General features: G+C 42.8%; 2 protein-coding genes across 7 annotated transcripts in view; one reads left to right on the top strand and one right to left on the bottom strand.

Moving 5' to 3' along the window:
• The window catches only part of MCUB (mitochondrial calcium uniporter dominant negative subunit beta), an 82,803-nt gene extending 80,706 nt beyond the window's left edge, over positions 1–2,097 (top strand). For all 4 annotated transcript variants that reach the window (XM_031467780.2, XM_010981077.3, XM_064483314.1 and 1 more), the window contains 2 exons: positions 307–423; positions 1,880–2,097. In XM_031467780.2, coding sequence (XP_031323640.2) covers positions 307–423; positions 1,880–1,957 — 195 coding nt within the window. In that variant the 3' untranslated portion in view covers positions 1,958–2,097. The remainder of the gene's footprint in view (positions 1–306; positions 424–1,879) is intronic.
• Positions 1,593–16,780, bottom strand: CASP6 (caspase 6). Of its 3 annotated transcripts, none has more exons than XM_031467793.2 (8): positions 16,688–16,780; positions 10,551–10,593; positions 9,900–10,046; positions 9,404–9,480; positions 7,424–7,599; positions 4,362–4,521; positions 3,479–3,720; positions 1,593–2,517 (listed from the first exon to the last, which is right to left on the bottom strand). In XM_031467793.2, exons 1-7 carry the CDS (start codon positions 16,725–16,727, stop codon positions 3,482–3,484), a joined length of 882 nt encoding a protein of 293 aa, XP_031323653.1. In that variant the 5' UTR covers positions 16,728–16,780; the 3' UTR covers positions 1,593–2,517; positions 3,479–3,481. The 3 variants fall into 3 exon arrangements, with proteins under 3 accessions (XP_031323653.1, XP_064339479.1, XP_031323658.1); XM_064483409.1 differs by having other exon boundaries at positions 1,593–2,465; XM_031467798.2 differs by having other exon boundaries at positions 1,593–3,720.
• Between the last annotated feature and the right edge of the window lie 718 nt (positions 16,781–17,498).

Genomic DNA, 17,498 nt, shown 5'->3' with positions numbered 1-17,498 from the left:
AAATTGAATCTGTATTGCAAACCACCCAGTAACTTCAGTTCTATCACATGATTATTTTGCCAAAAATCTCCATCTTCCTTTTTCTCTTTTCTATCCCAGTATGTGTGATTTCTCTTCCCAGCTTGCTTGCTTTTGAAAGGAGCAGCTGATCTCAAATGAGACTAAATGTTTTACTTGTGTTGCCTTATGCTCGCTCTGATGGCCACTGCAAATATTTTACCTTCCTTTACTGCCTGCCTTTGCGTTGTTGTTGCTAAGGCAATATGTTCATTTAAAACATGCTCTGTCGCTTTTTTTTTTTTTCAGGATTATACTTACTCAGCTGTTAAGAGTAGGCAGTTTCTTCACTTCTTCCATAAGAAATCAAAGCAACAGCACTTCGATGTAGTGCAGTACAACCAGTTAAAAGAAGACCTTGCTAAGGTACCTTACTGCAAATATGACATTTTATAACTGGTCTTGTTTGGGAGCCAGAACTTAATGTCGGGGAAACACAATCCGTGGCTCATCCCTCACTGGTTAATCTTGTCCTCGATAGCTTCTCTGGACTGTGGTTTGTTCAGTGAAACAGCTGACATGTCTGATACTAATTTCCTCCAGCTTTGTTCTTGTCTTCTGTATTCTACATGTGGGTAGCTTTAAGTGTGTATGGAAATTGTCTTAAAGTTTTTAGGAGAAAGCTTTTTCTAACTGAATACAGGTTTTTAAAGAAAAAAGTCCAGTGTCAAACTCAAATGCAGATTTTGTAACTGTTAAGAATATAGAAGTAGAACTTTCAGAAGGTGGACACATTGATAAACAATTTTAAGCTCTCTAAAGGCATTTACAAGTTTCTCCTCCTTAAAAATAGAATCAGTATGTTATTCCTCCATTCATCTTTTCCATCTTCCAGATGCGAACACAGAGGTGCACACTGCTAGAGTGGGGAAACCAGGGTAGGAAGCCAGAAGTTGGACTCTGCAGCCTGTGCTCTTAAGAACCTCCATACAACATGTCTCTTAGGCAAATTTTATCTCTGGCCTCCCAGTGGTCTCATTAGCTTTGTTCAGATGGTGAATTCTCAATTTTATTAGAAAAAAGTTTTTTGGAGGGGAGGGTAGAGCATATGCTTAGCATGCAGGAGATTCTGGGTTCAAAACCTAGTACCTCCATTAAAAAAATAAAAGTAATTGATTAATTAATAACCTAATTACCCCCCAATTTTTTTTTAATTACAAAAGTTTTGGTAAAAATATCCTCCATTGCTCAATGCATGATCATTCAATAGCCAGTAATCATCATGTCTTTTGTTACCTGTACCTTCTAAATGACCTATCCCTCAAATTTAAATAAGGAAAGATATTTCCTTTGTAGTCGAAAAATTGGAGATAAAGAGCCTTTAAAAAATATTGTTAAATTCCATATAATTACTTAGGAAAAATAAGATGCTTTTTAAAAAAATTTAGTGGATACTCCTACATTTAAGTAGAAGGCTAAAGGAATGTTCTTCCAACTAGTTTATAGCCCTGGGCATTGAAGGTTCAGAGGAGCACCCTGTGAAGTTTTTTTTTTTTTTAAGTAATAAAGTTGAGGAAAAACAGGAAACTGATAAATCAGAGTAGGTTTTTGTTTTTTGTTTTTGAATATGAACTGGGAAAACCACTGTAAAGGCGAAAACTAACGTAACAAGAACTCTAAGGACATAATAGAAACCTCGAACTCATGTTTTACAAAAGGATCCACATAAATTGTAATATTAATAGTAGGCAGTTGCCACTCATAGTTTAGATCTATGTATTGACCTAAGGAGATGTTGAAGGTATAGAGTTCCTCGTGAGCAGTAATGCTCAAAGGCTTGCAGTCCTTTCTGATCACTGCCTCTTTTTCTTCCTGTGGACAGGCTACAGAAGCCCTGAGACGGGTGCGCCACTCTCTCTATTTGCAGATGCCAGTAGAGGAACTCAATGAAAAGAAGTGATCTTCCATTTTTAAATGTCAGTGAATTTTTGCATTGTGTTCATTTGCAACTTAGAAACTGGAACTTTCTGAGTCCTGTAGTTCATGTGAATTTGACTATTTCAGTCTCTTTTGTTAATAAAAAAAAATGCCTGCAAAACACAGGTATTCTTTAATGTTCTCATTTGAGATTTTTGGTTTGTGGATTTTCATGGCTCGTTGAGGTTGCTGCCAGAAGGAGCTTGGACGCGTCCATCAAAATTGAAGCATCTGCTGCTGCAGTTCAGCACGTGAGTTAAGGTTCCTCGTAAGTGTCCTGTGTTCGTTCATTCCCATGCAGAGGTGAAGTGGTCAGTGTGCCTGGCTTCACTTTGATTCTTAGGCTTCATTTAAAATCATCTTGCCATTACTTTTTAAATTCGTAGTTGAAAATTTTTATCATTAAATATAGCTAAGATTATTATAAATTGTCACTTGAAATCATTTGTAGTCATTTGCTCTTATAGGTAGAACCATGGAGATGGCAACGCCTGTGAGTAGGGGGTTAAAGGACAGGTAAAATGTTCAACTGACGTGAAGTCCCTGTTATGACACAAAAAGAGGCATAAATGTCCCACTGACCTTAGCATAGAGTTGGCACATGTTTTGAACTGCAACTGAAACGACATAGGCAAACTGCTTCTGAGCTAGCAACCCTCAAGTTTGCTATAAGAGCCTGAACATAACCATCTTCAGTCTCCAGTAGGTTATTAACGGGCTACTCAAATTTTATATATCATATTAGTAAGAATTGAATCTTAAAAGTAATATCTATTATTCCATTAACATAACAGTCCGCATGTGAGACTGCTGGACAGTGTATAGTAACTTAACACAGAAGGTACTGACAGAATCACTCTGCAAGTGTAGCCTCTACTAAGAAGTCACTATGTTTTATGTTTTCTATTTCCTTCTCAGAATGCCGTATCTATGCATGAAATACCACTTTTTGTACAAGACTATAATGCTCACTTTGAAAAAAATGAACTGTTGTTTTTTTTTAAATGTGAGTGTTCAAGTCCTATACAAAAAGTGGTAACTCATATGTAGATTTACATGACCAAGTAAAACAAGTCATCTATAAATTACGCAAATAAGAATGTGAATTAGAAAAATTTAATAAAACATGAATTTCAAATATTAAAGAAAAACTAATACTTAGGATTCAAAAACCCTTAAAAAGATTAAAAAGTTTCATGTAAAAAAGTCACAAAATAAAAGTTAAATCAGCCAGATATTATGAGTAACCTTCCAATTTACTATAAAAGTCAAGTATTAGAAATGCTAATGTATTTTTAACTTACAGAAATTCCCTGAGGATTTCATTACTACATATCAAACCCCTTCACCATGTCCAATATGAACTATTTTTTTTAAAGTTCTCTCATTAAAGCTTAAAACATTTTAAATTGCTATACCATAAACTTCAACCTGGGGATACTTCTTTTTTATAAAAAGAAGGGAAAATCTACTTTGAATACAGATACATAAAACAAAACAGCACCTATTATTTAGATTTTGGAAAGAAATGCAGCTTCTTAGTTAGCATTGAGGCAAAGCAGGGAACCTGCTTCTTTCCAATTGCATTTGGGTCTTTACAAAAGTCTACTCGGCGCTGAGAAACTTTCCTATTCACCAGTGTGAGGAGTTCTGTGAACTCTAAGGAGGAGCCAAATTTTCCCAGCATCTCACACAAATCTTGAATGTACCATGAGCCGTTCACAGTTTCCCGATGAGAATAATAACCTAAAAAAGATAGGAGAGGCCACTGAAGTTTTCTGGTTTTCAGTTACTGGGACTGAAAAACACCTTTAAAATGTCTAAGTTCTCAAAAATCCTTGGAGAAGACTAAGATGTATCCAAGACATAGTTTAAAATTTTTTCTGTTGACTGTTCTCAATTGGGAAAAAGATTAATTCCATATGGTTCTATGAAAATGGGGCTAATGCTATGTAATTTCCTAAAAATTCCCAAGATAATATTAGCTAGGCAATGATTTTTGAGACTAGAAAAAAGAAAAACATAAAATTATTTAATGCAAGAGCAGAGAACAACTGTTAAAATATTTTTCAACAGCGTTTTCCATGACTGTTACCACAATAACAGTATCACCATCAGTCATGAATATCTTCTGTGGATACTATTCAATGTAATTCGCTTTGTAGCTTTATTTAACATAGTTCTCAGGAAGGATTTTTCTACAAGGTGTTGTACTTTTAAATATCACTCTGATCACCTGGTACAAGGAAATCCATTTTAAGCCTGAGAGCTTCACGACAAAATCACATGTCCCAAAGGAAAGACCTCACCTAAATCAAGCCAAGGTGAAACTTACAGGAACTGAGCCAAGAAAGCCAACTGTAGGTTTGTATTAAACACCCACACACCTTCTGCCACCGAGTAGCACATGAGGAAGTCAGCTCCGGCAGGCAGCGTGTACACCGAGGCCGCATCCACCTGGGTTACGTTGGCATCCGGCACGTCTGTCTGATGATCCACGACGTCCAAAGGAATGACGGGCACATCGTGCTGGTTTCCCCGACACGCCTGCGAGACAGGAGCACAATCCCCTCCTTCACGTATCTGCTCCTCCCAGTGCTTCACGCTGGTGCGCCGTCAGAGCTACGTCAACAAGCTGTTCCACAGGCACTTCTAAAGCAATCCATTCAGGCTGAGAGCAGACCAAAGCTGACAGGTTTTTTTTTCCTACTTATGTTTTTTTTTATAGTTAATGCTTAAAAAATTAGCATTCTCAACTATACACCAAACTGTGTTGATTGAAAGGAACACTGTAGAGGGCAAAGCATCTGTGGTTTTAAAATTCCTTACGGATTACCCACACCCTAGCACCAAGAGTCGCCCTTTCTTTTAAAGGCTTATATATAGTATTTGTTTGTTTCTATTTAATCAGGTAATATATTCCCAGACTGGGTTTTGCTTGCCAGGCTGCTGCCATAAATTGTTAAGGGTGAAAATGATACCACGTGATGTGCCTTCTGCCTTTTGTTCCTATTTTAAAGTGAGGGCTCAAATCTTTACCCACTATTCTGACTCACACAAGGCTGACATTAATTTCGACTCTTAAATTACTATTATGGGCTGAATTTTTTCTCCTCCCCACCGGGCTCCAATTTATATATTTAAGTCCTAACCCCTAGTATCTCAAATGTGACTATATTTGGAGATACGGCCTTTAAAAAGGTAATTAAGGCAAAATGAGGTCATATTGGTGGACCCCAAACCAGTATGACTGGTGTCCTTATAAAAGGAGACCAGGACACTGACACTCACAGAGGAAAGACCATATGAAGACACAATGGACAAGAAGCCACCAGCCACCTCCCAGCCAAGGAGAGAGGCCTCAGAAGACTTCAACCCTGCTGACACCTTGATCTCAGACTTCTAACCTCCAAAACTGCAAGAAAATTAATTTCTGTTGTTTAAGCCACCTAGTCTGTACACAGACCTCAGAGATACTGCAGGTATGGTTCCAGACCACCGCAACAAAGTGAATATCGAAATAAAGCAAGTCTCATGAATTTTTTGGTTTCCCAGTGCCTATAGAAGTTATGTTTCCACTACAGTGTAGTCTGTTAAGTGTGCAATATCATTATGTCTAAAAACAGTACAGACTTTAATTAAAAAATTAAAGACTTTACTGCTAAAAAATGCTAACCATCACCTAAGCCTTAAGCTAGTCATATAATTTTTGCAATAGTAATGTGAAAATCACTGATCACAGATCATCATAACAAATATAATAACGAGAAAGTTTGAAATATCATGAAAATTACCAACATGTGAGAGACACGAAGTGAGCAAATGCTGTTGGAAAAGTGGTGCTGACAGACTTGCTTGATGCATGGTTGCCACAAACCTTGCGGAAAAAAATGCAATTATCTGCAAAGTGCAATGAAGTGACGTATGCCTGTACTTTGTTCTGGCAGCCTTAGTACACGTAATATAGCGACCTAACGAGGTTCTGCTGTCGTATTTACTGTAAGTGCATCCAGCAATTCTGAAATGGTTAAGGAATCGTATGCTGTAAAAGAAAGCTCTGATGGATTTCAGTTATCAGATAAATAGAAGATCCCTAATAACTTATTTTTACAGGGAGATTTTTATCTTATTATCAGGCTCATTTTCAGACCTTATTTTCTACTATCTTCAGCAACATGTGGGACGCTTGGACTGCGATGCCGTCATCTGACACATCAACAGCAGTGACAGTAAGAGCCAGCCTTTCCTGGGGGCGTGCCACGGGCCAGGCACTGCTGGGAGTGCTCTTCATTTGTCAGGCAGGTCTATTTATCCTCACAACCACCCTGTCAGGCAGTGCTATTTTACCCGTTTCACAGATGAAGAATCTGAGCCACAGAGAAATAAAATAACTCAGCAAAACATTTCGCTCCTTTGTGGCCCACTGGTTATTTCCAGTTATCTTGCGTGACAGTGCTGGCCACTCCCATTTCCATGAAGCAGTCACCTGTCATTCTTGGTGATTTTTCTCCTACTTCTCTGAGGGGCCACCCTCCTCAGTATCTTTCCTCTGCTCATTCTGCACTGGTGGCCCTCAGCTCCATTTTACACTCATTTTTCAGGCTATACTTGACAAGGGGAAACTCATCTACTCCTGTGGTTGCCAGTACCATCCATCTGTCTCATTACTACCAAATTTGTTTCTCCAACCCTGGCTGCCTCTCTTAGGTCTAGGCCTGTATCTCCAACGACATGTCCCACAGACCCCAATGCAGCTGTCCAAACACAAAAGCTGGAAATCACCCTTAACCTCTTTTCTTAAAGCGCCCCCTACCCCATCCCCCTCAAGGTCTGGCAGGGTGTGGCATGGGGTTGTGTCCTCCGTGCTGTTCATGGAAATATAGGACTGCAGCACTGGAGCATCGAGAATTCTCTTTTTTGTTCAAAATCCTTATTGAGGTACCAGATGATGTTATTCAGGCCCCCAAATATTTTTATCCTTAACAGCAGTTTGGTGGGGGGGGGGGCAGCATCTTGGTTTAAGGGAAAATATGAAAGGATGAAACAAGCTAGGACTGGAAGTCTTTACACCTGCATTCTTCCCACTGACTGCCATGCTCTCCAGCCCCCAGAACCAAACCTGGTCCCAACAGGCGCCCTTGCATTCACTCCTCCATCAGCAGATACCTCCTTTCGCGGCTCTGCCCTGACTGGGCTGGGCCAGGGAGTAGCACATTCAGAACTGTGAGTCATTTCCAATGTCAATCCAAGTAATAAAGATACTGGGAACCTTTTTATGTAAAGAAAGAATTACTACTAACAGCTCAAATTGCAACTCTGATTGTTCTGGATTCAAAAAGGGCCTTTCCACTTACTGGAGACAATTACTTCTGAAATTGGCTTTAGTTCTTTCTAATCACACACACAACCATGAACTTTATAGTTAAGACTATAACATAATCAGTCTTACCTGAATGATAAATATCTTGGGTTTTCCAACCAGGCTCTGACACCTGTCTCCTTTGAACAAGCCAGTCAACGTCTGAATTTCAATTTTGGCATCATATGCGTAGATGTGGTTGCCTTCACCGTGACTCAGGAAAACACACAAAAAGCAATCGGCATCTACATGGCTAGTAGTTGATGCTATAAAGGCGCCCAAAAGTTATTTAGAAATGATAATAAGGTGCTTATTATCTACACATAAAAATTCAGTTTACTAATACTAAAGTTGCATATATATGACTGAAGGAGGGGGAAATTTTGTTATAAATATAAAATGAAATGAAATATAACTTATTTTAGTATTTGATCAAGCAATAATCTATACCATACTGTATCTGATTTTTTAAAAATCTAAATGATTAAAGTTCAAAGTAACAGAGTGAACAGATTTTGTTAGCTTTTCCAAAACACAGAACAATGATATGAAAAACCTAAACGGATTATAATGGGGAACCCCCTTCAAGATCCACATCATTTTGGCAATACAAGTTCCTCTAAATCAGCAGAGAGTGTCTTAAAGCAGTCTGGGAAGACCCAGAAACTACTACTAATGCCTCCCTATGTGTCGCTGCACCTCCAAGGAGCGCAGCACCTTCACTGTGTGTCCTCAGCGCTTAGAGTGTCCAAAAGAGTGTTGAGACAGGAGACATGTCCTCCAAAGCTTAGGAGCAAGGGAAGTAAAAACCTGCTAAGCAACCAGTTGAAATGATCTAGAGATTAAAGAAAAACTGATATGAGGTTCGTCAAAAAACTAAAAATAGAGCTACTACATCCAGCAGTTCCCCTTCGGGTGTTTATCTGAGGACAACTAATTTGAAAAGATACAGGCGCCCATTTATTTGAAACACTAATTTTAAAAGATACAGGCACCCATCTATTCACTACAGCATTATTACAACAGGCAAGATATGGAAACAACCTAAATGTCCATTGATAGATGAATGGATAAAGAAAATGTGGTGTGTACATATATAATGGATTACCATTCAGCCATAAATAAACCTTGCCATTTACGACAACATGGATAGACCCTGAGGGCATTAAGCTAAGTGAAATAAGTCAGAGAAAGACAAACACTATATGATCTCATTATATGTGGAATCTAAAAACCGGCAAACAAAAGCAAGCTCAAAAACGCAGAGAACAGATTGGTGGCTGCTGGGGCAAGAGAAGGGGGTTGAAAGGTATAAACCTCCAGTTATAAAATAAGTCATGGGGACATAATGTACACAGCACGATGACTGCAGTTAGTAAGTACTATACTGCATATTCGAAAGTTGCTAAGAAAGTAAATCTTCAAAGTCCTCATCACAAGAAAAGTTTCTGCAATTATGTATGGTGATAAGTGTTAACTAGACTTACTGTGGTGATCATTTCCCAATGTATACTAATACCAATCATTATGTTGTACATCTGAAACTATTGTTACATGAAAAGATCATTTCATTCATTTCTAGAGCAGCAGTCTGTAACTAGTGGCATACAGACTAACTTTGGAGGCATAATACTTTGCAAGGATCTCTGAGAGGCACAGAGGAAGGGCTCAGCTGTCTTGGAAATTTTAACATGTCAAATGCAGACATTTTCATTATATATATACACACACACACACACACACACACACACACACATTTGGACTCTGTTCTAATTGACCCTACTCTTATACTCATTCAACTCCCCTCATTCCTCCTTATGGAACTTAGTGTTCTTTGTGTCAAGGACCATGTCTTGGTGGTTTTTGTTTCCAAGTGCTTAATAAACAGCCTGGCCTATAAACATGTGGGTAACATAATCAGAGAAGCACAATCAAAACCTATAACCCATGCTAAATTAACTGACAAGACTTTCTTACAACACAATTAATTATTTGGACCTGTCTTTACACATAGGATAATTAAAAACTACTCAATCCCATCATAGGAAGATAAATAGGAAACATACTTACCCTCATGAATTTTGAGCAGTAGTTCTTCTGCTTTAAGATCGTTAAAGCATTTCACTTCAAATCCTAGATCTGAAAACCTGGTGACAAACTGGATATTAGCTTATGAGCTATTCAGAGCTATCACAATACCCCTACTTAATTTGAGGAACCTACACTTTTTTTATGATATATAAATTGACCTTTAGGGGAAAAGAAAGAAATCAAATATGCCAACAGTTTTCCTTGATCACCCACAGTAGGAAGGGATTTATTCATGATAACTGATTTAAGTTAGAATACTGTCATCTACTCTATAGACACATTTATAACAATGAAAAGACTTAACATTTAATAGAACAAGATTAGGCAGAAAATTCAGGCAAGTTCTTGAGGGAGGCCCAAGTGAGGTCCATCCTCAAATGCTCCTGCTGTTATTTCATCGGTGCGGACAAGTTTTGATAAGTAGTTATCACTTAATAAATCTCCCCAGCTTGATGTGCAGAGAAAGCTGCGCTACCTGCGCTGAAGATTGTCTCTGTCGGCGCTAGTGCCCCTCCTGTCCGGCAGCGTCAGGTGCCAGAAGAACCTCTCATGATTGAAGATTAAAGCAACTCCTCTCCTCTTGTGGTCCATTTTGTACTTTTCTGCTGGATCAAACATTTCTCTGTTTATGAAAATTAAAAAAAAAAACGATCACTCTAAGTCACTAAATAATGAGCTCCTCCAAACCCAAGGTCAAGGTGTGGAGTGGAGAGAGGTCCGCTGCTTCCGCCTCCTCTGCCAGGCGGACACACCACCGGCAGGGCCCGGGAAAGCCTCACTGCCAACCAGTAAGGAAAGTCCGGAAATACCTCGGTACCAGCTGGTGAGCAGCGGCAGTGCTGGGCGCTCCTCTCCAGTCCCTCTGCCTGGTGTCTTTCCTCCAGGTCTACAGGATCCAGCAACCAAGGACGTCAGCCCCACCCAGGCCCCAGCCCTAGCTCCCGGGCCCAGGCCTGGCTGATTATCAGTCTAGTTCCCTTCACAACCAGGGCAGCACATCTACAAAGCGATTCTCCCATTCCGAACACCTGATCTAGCTCCCAGGTCCCTTTCTTGCTTTAACTGCTGTAGGCTGATCATGACCACCAAAGGAAAAGACCTTTATTGGAAAAGAGCATATTTTTACCTCTTAGGGAAGGCATCTGTTTCTGTCATGTTTTGTTCTTCACCTGTTTAAAAAAAAAAAAGTTGGTGTTTATTAATTAACTTAGTTTTTGACTCATGGTTTTAAAACATGTTAGGAATTCCCAGCCACCTTGACTCGCATACCCTTTCTGTTTTGGTTAGTTTAAAGGTCAAAGTTTGTGAGAAGAGGTAAGGAAGAAGGAATATTAATAAATTAATTAACCATAAATTAACAGCTCAATTCTTTCTCATTCCTAATTCTTACCTGCAAAATAGCAAAGTACATTATAAAGAGAAATGGAGAAATTATTGAAATACATTCATTACAAAATACACCTAGAGTAACAAACATAGCTGTGTGATCACAGAGGGCAAATGAAATATGAAATTGCTTTATTTTGTAGAAAACGCTTTTGCAAATATTGAGAGAAGGAATTAAAGAGGAGAACTGAACACAGTATGTAGTTATTACTGGAATACGCAGCTGCCTGGCAGAGGTGGACATTTGATGGAGGAAGGGAAGGGGCAAAGTTTCAGATTTTCATCTCATGAATGACATGTGCACTCATGACCCTTTAAGGGGACCCTCTGCTCCCAACCTGCAATCAGATTTCCTCACCCCCAAGTCAGCCTCTCACTGAATTGAATCCCTCTCTACTTCCTGGAACAATACTGTGCAACAGAACTTTCTGGAATGACAGAATTCCCTATACCAGAGCCACTGGCCACATGTGGTCTTGAGCACTTGAAATGTGGCTAGTACAACTTGGGAACTGAATTTTTAATTTATTTCTATTTCAATTTAAATAACCACATGTGTCACAACATTGTAAACTGACTATAACTCAATAAAAAAATAATAAATAAATAACCACATGTGGCTATTGGCTTCAGTACTGGACACCACAATGAATCTAGCATCTTCTACAATGAGGGCCCATATGCTCTTGAATATGGTTTTACCTGATAAACTTCACAGCTTAGAGGGGAGGGGAGAGAAGATAATGAATAAACAGAAATATTCAGAGTACAGCAAGATGCACCTCTCACTTGAGGTCTTTGAAGGGAGCACGAAGGACCCCAAGGGTGGACTCCTACCCATCGTCTCTGAGCCAAGGGGCCGTGTTCTCTCTTCTTGGAGTCTTCCTCACACCTGATTGTTTGAACCTCACGTCTCCTCACTGGCAAAAATCCACCCAGGGAGGGAGGGTGAGATGAGATGGGGAGTTCAACCAAGTGCCCTTTACCAGTCACTCTCAGCCTGTTCCCCCTGAAATCCACCCAGCATTCAGACCCAGCCAAGACCCCACAAAGGCATTCCGCTCCTCCTGTCCAATGGGCCCCCATCAGTTTTTCTTAACCTTTTGCATCAATTCCTGGACTGGACAATAAAATGCAGATTCCTCGATCCTAACCCAGACTTACAGAACCAGAATCCTGGGAGAGGTGGCAATCTGCATTTTTAACTAGGTGATTTTTACTCACACCCAAGACGAAGAGTCAAAGACAGCATCTCTAATGCATCTTCCACACTCTCCCAGGTTTCTGTGCTACTCCACACGCTGCTCTACCAGAGACGCTTCCTCCTCCACACCCTGCTTTACGAGGGGGTACGTCCTACCAAGCTCTGCTCTACCCAGAGACTCCCTGCTGCACACACTGTCCTACCAGGGACAGCACTTACTCCACACTTGATACCAGAGGTCCTTCCTACTCACACACTGCTGCACAGGTCATGCTTCCTAGTAAGACACACCCCTACTCGGGATACTGACCTGGTGAACACACCACTCTACTGGGGATACTTCCTGTTCCACACTGTCACGCCCAGAACACCTCCTCCTCCTCGCCCCGTTCTACACGGTTCCTTCCTACTCCACACAGCGCTCTACCAGGGGTTCATCTCCCTCTCCCGACCCTACACATTGCCTTCCCCGGAATTCTTTCTGTTCCACACACTGCTCCACGGAGGACACGTCCTTCTCCACACCTGTTCTACCAGTGACACTTCTTCTTTCCTCACTGCTCCCCGACGGATACATCCTCTCCTTCCTACTCCACACACCGCTCTACCCGAGATGCTTCCTACTGCACCCTCTGCTCTCCCCGGGCCCTCCCTCCTCCAGTGTCCTACGTGGGTAATTCTACCCCACACTGCTCTATGTGAAGTACGTCCTACTAAGACAGCGCTCTACCCAAGGACACCCCTTTACCTGGACACCTCCTACTAGACAGCGCTGTGCCCGGGGACACCTCCCTATCATACACGATGCTCACCAAGGATACTTCCCGCCCCACATGCTGCTCCACGGGGATCCGTCCCACTCCGCACACGGTCCCCTGGGACACTTCCTACACCGCTCAGTGGAGGACACTTCCTAGGAAGACTCCCCTCTACTCAGGGACACTGTCCTACTGAGCACACAGCTCTCCCAGGTTTACTTCCTACTCTACATACTGCTCTACCCCAGATGCCTCCTATCCCATTAACCCCTCTACCCGGAACACTTCCTACTGTTAGAGCAGGAGGAGAGCTAGATATGAGCAGAGAAAGGGGACACAGACCAAAGGGCAGTCAATGGGCAGAAAGGAGGGCCACAGGCCAAATGCAGGAAACTAGACATTATGTAAGCACCAGGGGTCCCTGGCAGAGAAAGAAAAGCAGGAACCTCTGGGCTGATAAGTGGTCACACCTTTGGGGGTGCTAAGTGGCTCAAGGACAACAAAGAAAGGTGGGAAAAGGCAGGAATCTCCAGTGTCCAAATGTTAACCTTTTGCTCATTATGCCCTCATTTCAATAAAATTAGCTTTGCAGATTAGAAGTACCCATCATGCACTGATGCACCTTGACACTTCTGATCCAGACTAAATAAGGACAAAAATCCCTTCTCCCTTTGGGAAGGTGGAGTTGGGATGAAAATCAGGGAATATGACCCCAGACCCTTCCCTCCCTACTGAATATTCCGCCCACTAATTTTTACACCCTATCTAACCAACTTGCCAAAGAAACCCAGGGCAGCCACTCACCTGAGCCTGCCCATTCTCCCCTTGAGTGTACTATCCATCCTTCAATAAATTCCCACTTTACTTTTTTAACCACCACATCATTTCTGAATTCTTTCTGGGATGGGACAAGAACCTGGAACACCAGTTACATTCACCGGTAGCACTACAACACACACCGACACACCAGGGTAACCTAGTCCACACACTGCTCTCCCAGGATACTTCCTACTCACGATGCTCCACTGAGGATACTTCTTATTCCACACACTGTTCACTGTTCCTCCTGGGGTTACTTCCTACACACACGCTGTTCTAACTGGGATTCTTCCTACTCCACAAACTGCTCTTCCCTGAATACTCATCGCAGAACTTGCCTACAGAGGTTACTTCCAACTCCCCACGCTGCTCCACTGCGGCAGTGCAGGGATTTCTCTCCTTCCATTGACAAAAGCATTCCAAGATCTACCTCCTTTTAATAACATTCCTCCTTATCATTAAACCAACTATGCAATAAAGAAACAGAATCACTCAAACTAGACACATTAAATCCATATCTGAAAGCCAATCACCTTCACCTCTCAAGAACCCGCAAGGGTTGGAAAGCACGTCTCTTTTGCAATGCCCAAAGTAGCAGGAGACCCAGCAGTTCACTTTTTGCAGCCTTTGCACCATACTGGCTAGTGAGCTTGAGGCAGCTTCAAGCGTACCCGGCAGAAGCTGTGCCCAATAGCCTTTCACCAAACTAACTCAAGTTCTTGATGGTGGAAGCACTGGAGATGCACACTTAATTGGGTCTTCACAGTTCCTTTCTCATAGTCTGAGGAAGGAGCCTCACAGTTCTCCCAGCTGGGTGGAATTTAAGTAGTGCATTTGGGTTGTCTCAAATATTGCCCCCAGCTTATAGATTTTGGAAAGACAGCTAATTTTAAGTAGCTCAAGATTAATCTGTTTTAAACGACATTCAGTTTCAAAGTTAACAGATACGACAATCTCAGTGAGGCATTTTTTTTAAAGTTTTTTTTTTTTTTTTTTTTTTTTTTGCTGTTACTGTTAATATGATGGATGCAGAAAGAAACTGGGCTCTGGTCCTCGCAGCTTCTAACCTTCACTTAATACAAATAAGGCAGGCTGTATCCTGTAATACCAATTACTGACCATTCTGTTCTAAGCAATTTGCTGAATCGGAAGAGAAAGCTATGGAGACGGACAGAAACTGCAGTTCCAATACTTTTCTGGAGCTGACAGATTTTCCCCAACTTTCAGAGAAAATAACCTGTGACTCTGTCGTGGTCACTTTAAACTGTATGCACCCAGCCGATAAGCTTTCAGGAAGGGTGTGCTTTAAGGAGTATCATTATACTGCATGAATACAAAGAAACTAGCTAAGAGGTTACATAGCTTTGTTGACATGAAGAAAACAACATTTAATTGACAGGGTAGGGGTGGTTAATAGCTAAGTGGTGGAGCGCATGCATGCCTGAGGTCCTGGTTCCCTAGTATCTCCATTAAAAAAAATCTTAATGAGGGAGATACCCTATATAACATATATAATATCTGATCCTTATATAAGGATTTATAAACTCCTGTTCATTTGTAATCTACTTATCAAAAATGACTCCGTTATTAAATCTCTTGACTTCTTCTCACTTCTGGCCTCGGATTTAAGCAATCTTTCCACCATAATGCAACCACCACCTTTGCTCCTTAAACCAGTTAATTTTTACAAAACCAATCAATCACTCCCTTTTCCTCCACATAATGGAGGAAATGATAATAATAATGCCCCAGGCTACCATCTGTGGATGGCGTGGTACTTCAGAAAATTTATCTCACTCTACTCCACACTCCTGAGGCAGGGAAAGTGCCAGAGGCTTGTCCAAGGTCTGTGTCATGGAATTGGGGCTGAAAGAGATTCTGCCCGTAGACTCCAAAGTCTCTGGACTCCGGGTCACCATGCTAAAACCGCTCCCACCAGAGACCAGAAACCTTTTTAAACTAAGTGTTCATCTCTCCAAACTTCTGTATCTACTGTCATTGTCTTCACTCATTGCAGTATCTATGAAAATCTAGCTACACTATCAACAATTTGTTTAATAATCCTGTATTAAGTGACTCATATCAGGCCTGGAATACCCTGGAAAAGGGGTGGGTTGGAGAAAGAAAAGGAAGGGAGCAAGCAGGAAAAGGACTGTGATGAAAACAACGGAGGGGGATATGCGGTGACTCGTAGTCCCTGCAAGGCTTTCCCCCTCTCACACGGGTTCCGAAAGGGAAACGGCCACTAGACAGACAGTACGCTGCCTGTTGTCCAGGGCAAAGCCATTTCCTGAACGACCCATGGAGACTTCTACAACTTGCCCGGGGAGCAAGGCTTGTTTTCTGCAGCAAAGTATAAAAAGCTCTGAAATGAACGCATTCTCCCAGCGCTTCGAAACCCCCTCCCCCGCCGCCGCTTTCCCTCCCCCCGCCCCATGGCCGGCCTCAGAGTTTCTAAACCTTATCAGTAATATAATTAGCAAGTGAGAGGGAAGAACGTGCTAAAGCAAGCGTTTAGGAGTTGATTATTTTGTAGAGAAAAGTTGTTGCGGCTTTAACTCAAATTCACGAATAGCTGCAGGTTTCCTGGATGCACACGAGCCACGCGGGCTGTGCAGCGGCGGAGGGCCCGGCTTCTGTCTCCGGGTCCGGTGCCGGCAAGCCTCTGCCCCGGCACTCCCGCAGGCCCGTCACGCTCCACTGTTACCGCATGCAACCACTTTTTACTTAGAAGTGGGAAAACGAAACGAGATACAACCGCTCCAAATCAGCTTTTACTATGACCAGGTGCAGGAGACGCCAGGACCCACCAGGCCGGCCTTTTATAGTTTAAATATCCCGACGCCGGGAAAGAGATCAGCGCCCAGAGACAAAGACGGCCGGGGCACGCCCCAGCGCCGGGCGCCGCCAACCAGGACTGCAGGGAGGCGGCGGCAAGGTCCCCGAGCTGTTTTTCTGAGCTCCAAAGCTAAGCTGTCCCCAGGGAAGCTGGGCGCTTCCCTCCAAGACTCTCAACTTCTTCCGGCCGCCCAGCAAAGCCAGAGGAGCCCGCGTCCCCACTCTTGCCCGCGCGCCCCCTCAGTACCCGCCGCCTACCTGCACAGCCAGTCCCTCGGAGCTCCAGCGCCGAACTCATGTCGGCCGAGGGCGCAGCACGGACTCCCGGACCGGCCCCAGCTTCCTGCAGCCCCGGCCGCAGCCCCCGCCCCTTCCTCCTCCCACTCCGCCCCCGCGCCCGTGCTCCCTGCCCGCCGCCCAGTGGGCTGGGGGTTTGGGTGTGGCCGCGCCCCGGGCGGGTGCCTGAAGCCGAGTTAAGGCCGCTGTCCCTCACTCGGGGCTCGCGGGGTCAGGGCCTCCGGGGAGGCAGGGGAAGCGGACGACCGCTTGCCGCCTGGAGAGGTGCCAGTTCCTATCCCAAGAACAAACGGCCCCGGGGTAGGAGGCGGTAGGCAATTTCAGATCACCTGCGGGAGCGAGGGAGGGCCCGCTCAAGCCCCGCCCCAAACGTTTGCTCTTCCCGACTCCCTCCAAGGTACAGGGGCTTTTGAGTGCTTTCCTGTTTCTGCGTAGTCCTTTTCCCGGTGCGAGTTATTTCATAGGACTTGTAATAGTTTATAATAGTTTACAGTATTTTAAAACGCTCTTTGTATAGCGGATTCGAGCCAAAGTAAACTAGAACAACGGGATTTTCAAGTCTGGCTTTCACAGGGAGAGTTAATTCGGGGAAGGAATCATACAGAAACTCAGCGGATTTTGGGGTCTACAGATAATGGCTTTTATTGAGCCAGAGCATGTTTGTTCCATTGGATTGTTCCTCTTTGGGTGATCGGGTATTGTGTAAATTTACTTCAATGAACAAGTCTGAGATTGGAAGAAAAGGCGTCTTCCTCTTTTGTAACTCCTCTGG

The sequence above is a fragment of the Camelus dromedarius genome, chromosome 1 (assembly GCF_036321535.1).
Source record: "Camelus dromedarius isolate mCamDro1 chromosome 1, mCamDro1.pat, whole genome shotgun sequence".
Classification (NCBI taxonomy): Eukaryota; Metazoa; Chordata; class Mammalia; order Artiodactyla; family Camelidae; genus Camelus; species Camelus dromedarius.
The sequence above is the reverse complement of the archived record's forward strand: the minus strand, read 5'-3'. Positions and strand labels throughout refer to the sequence as shown.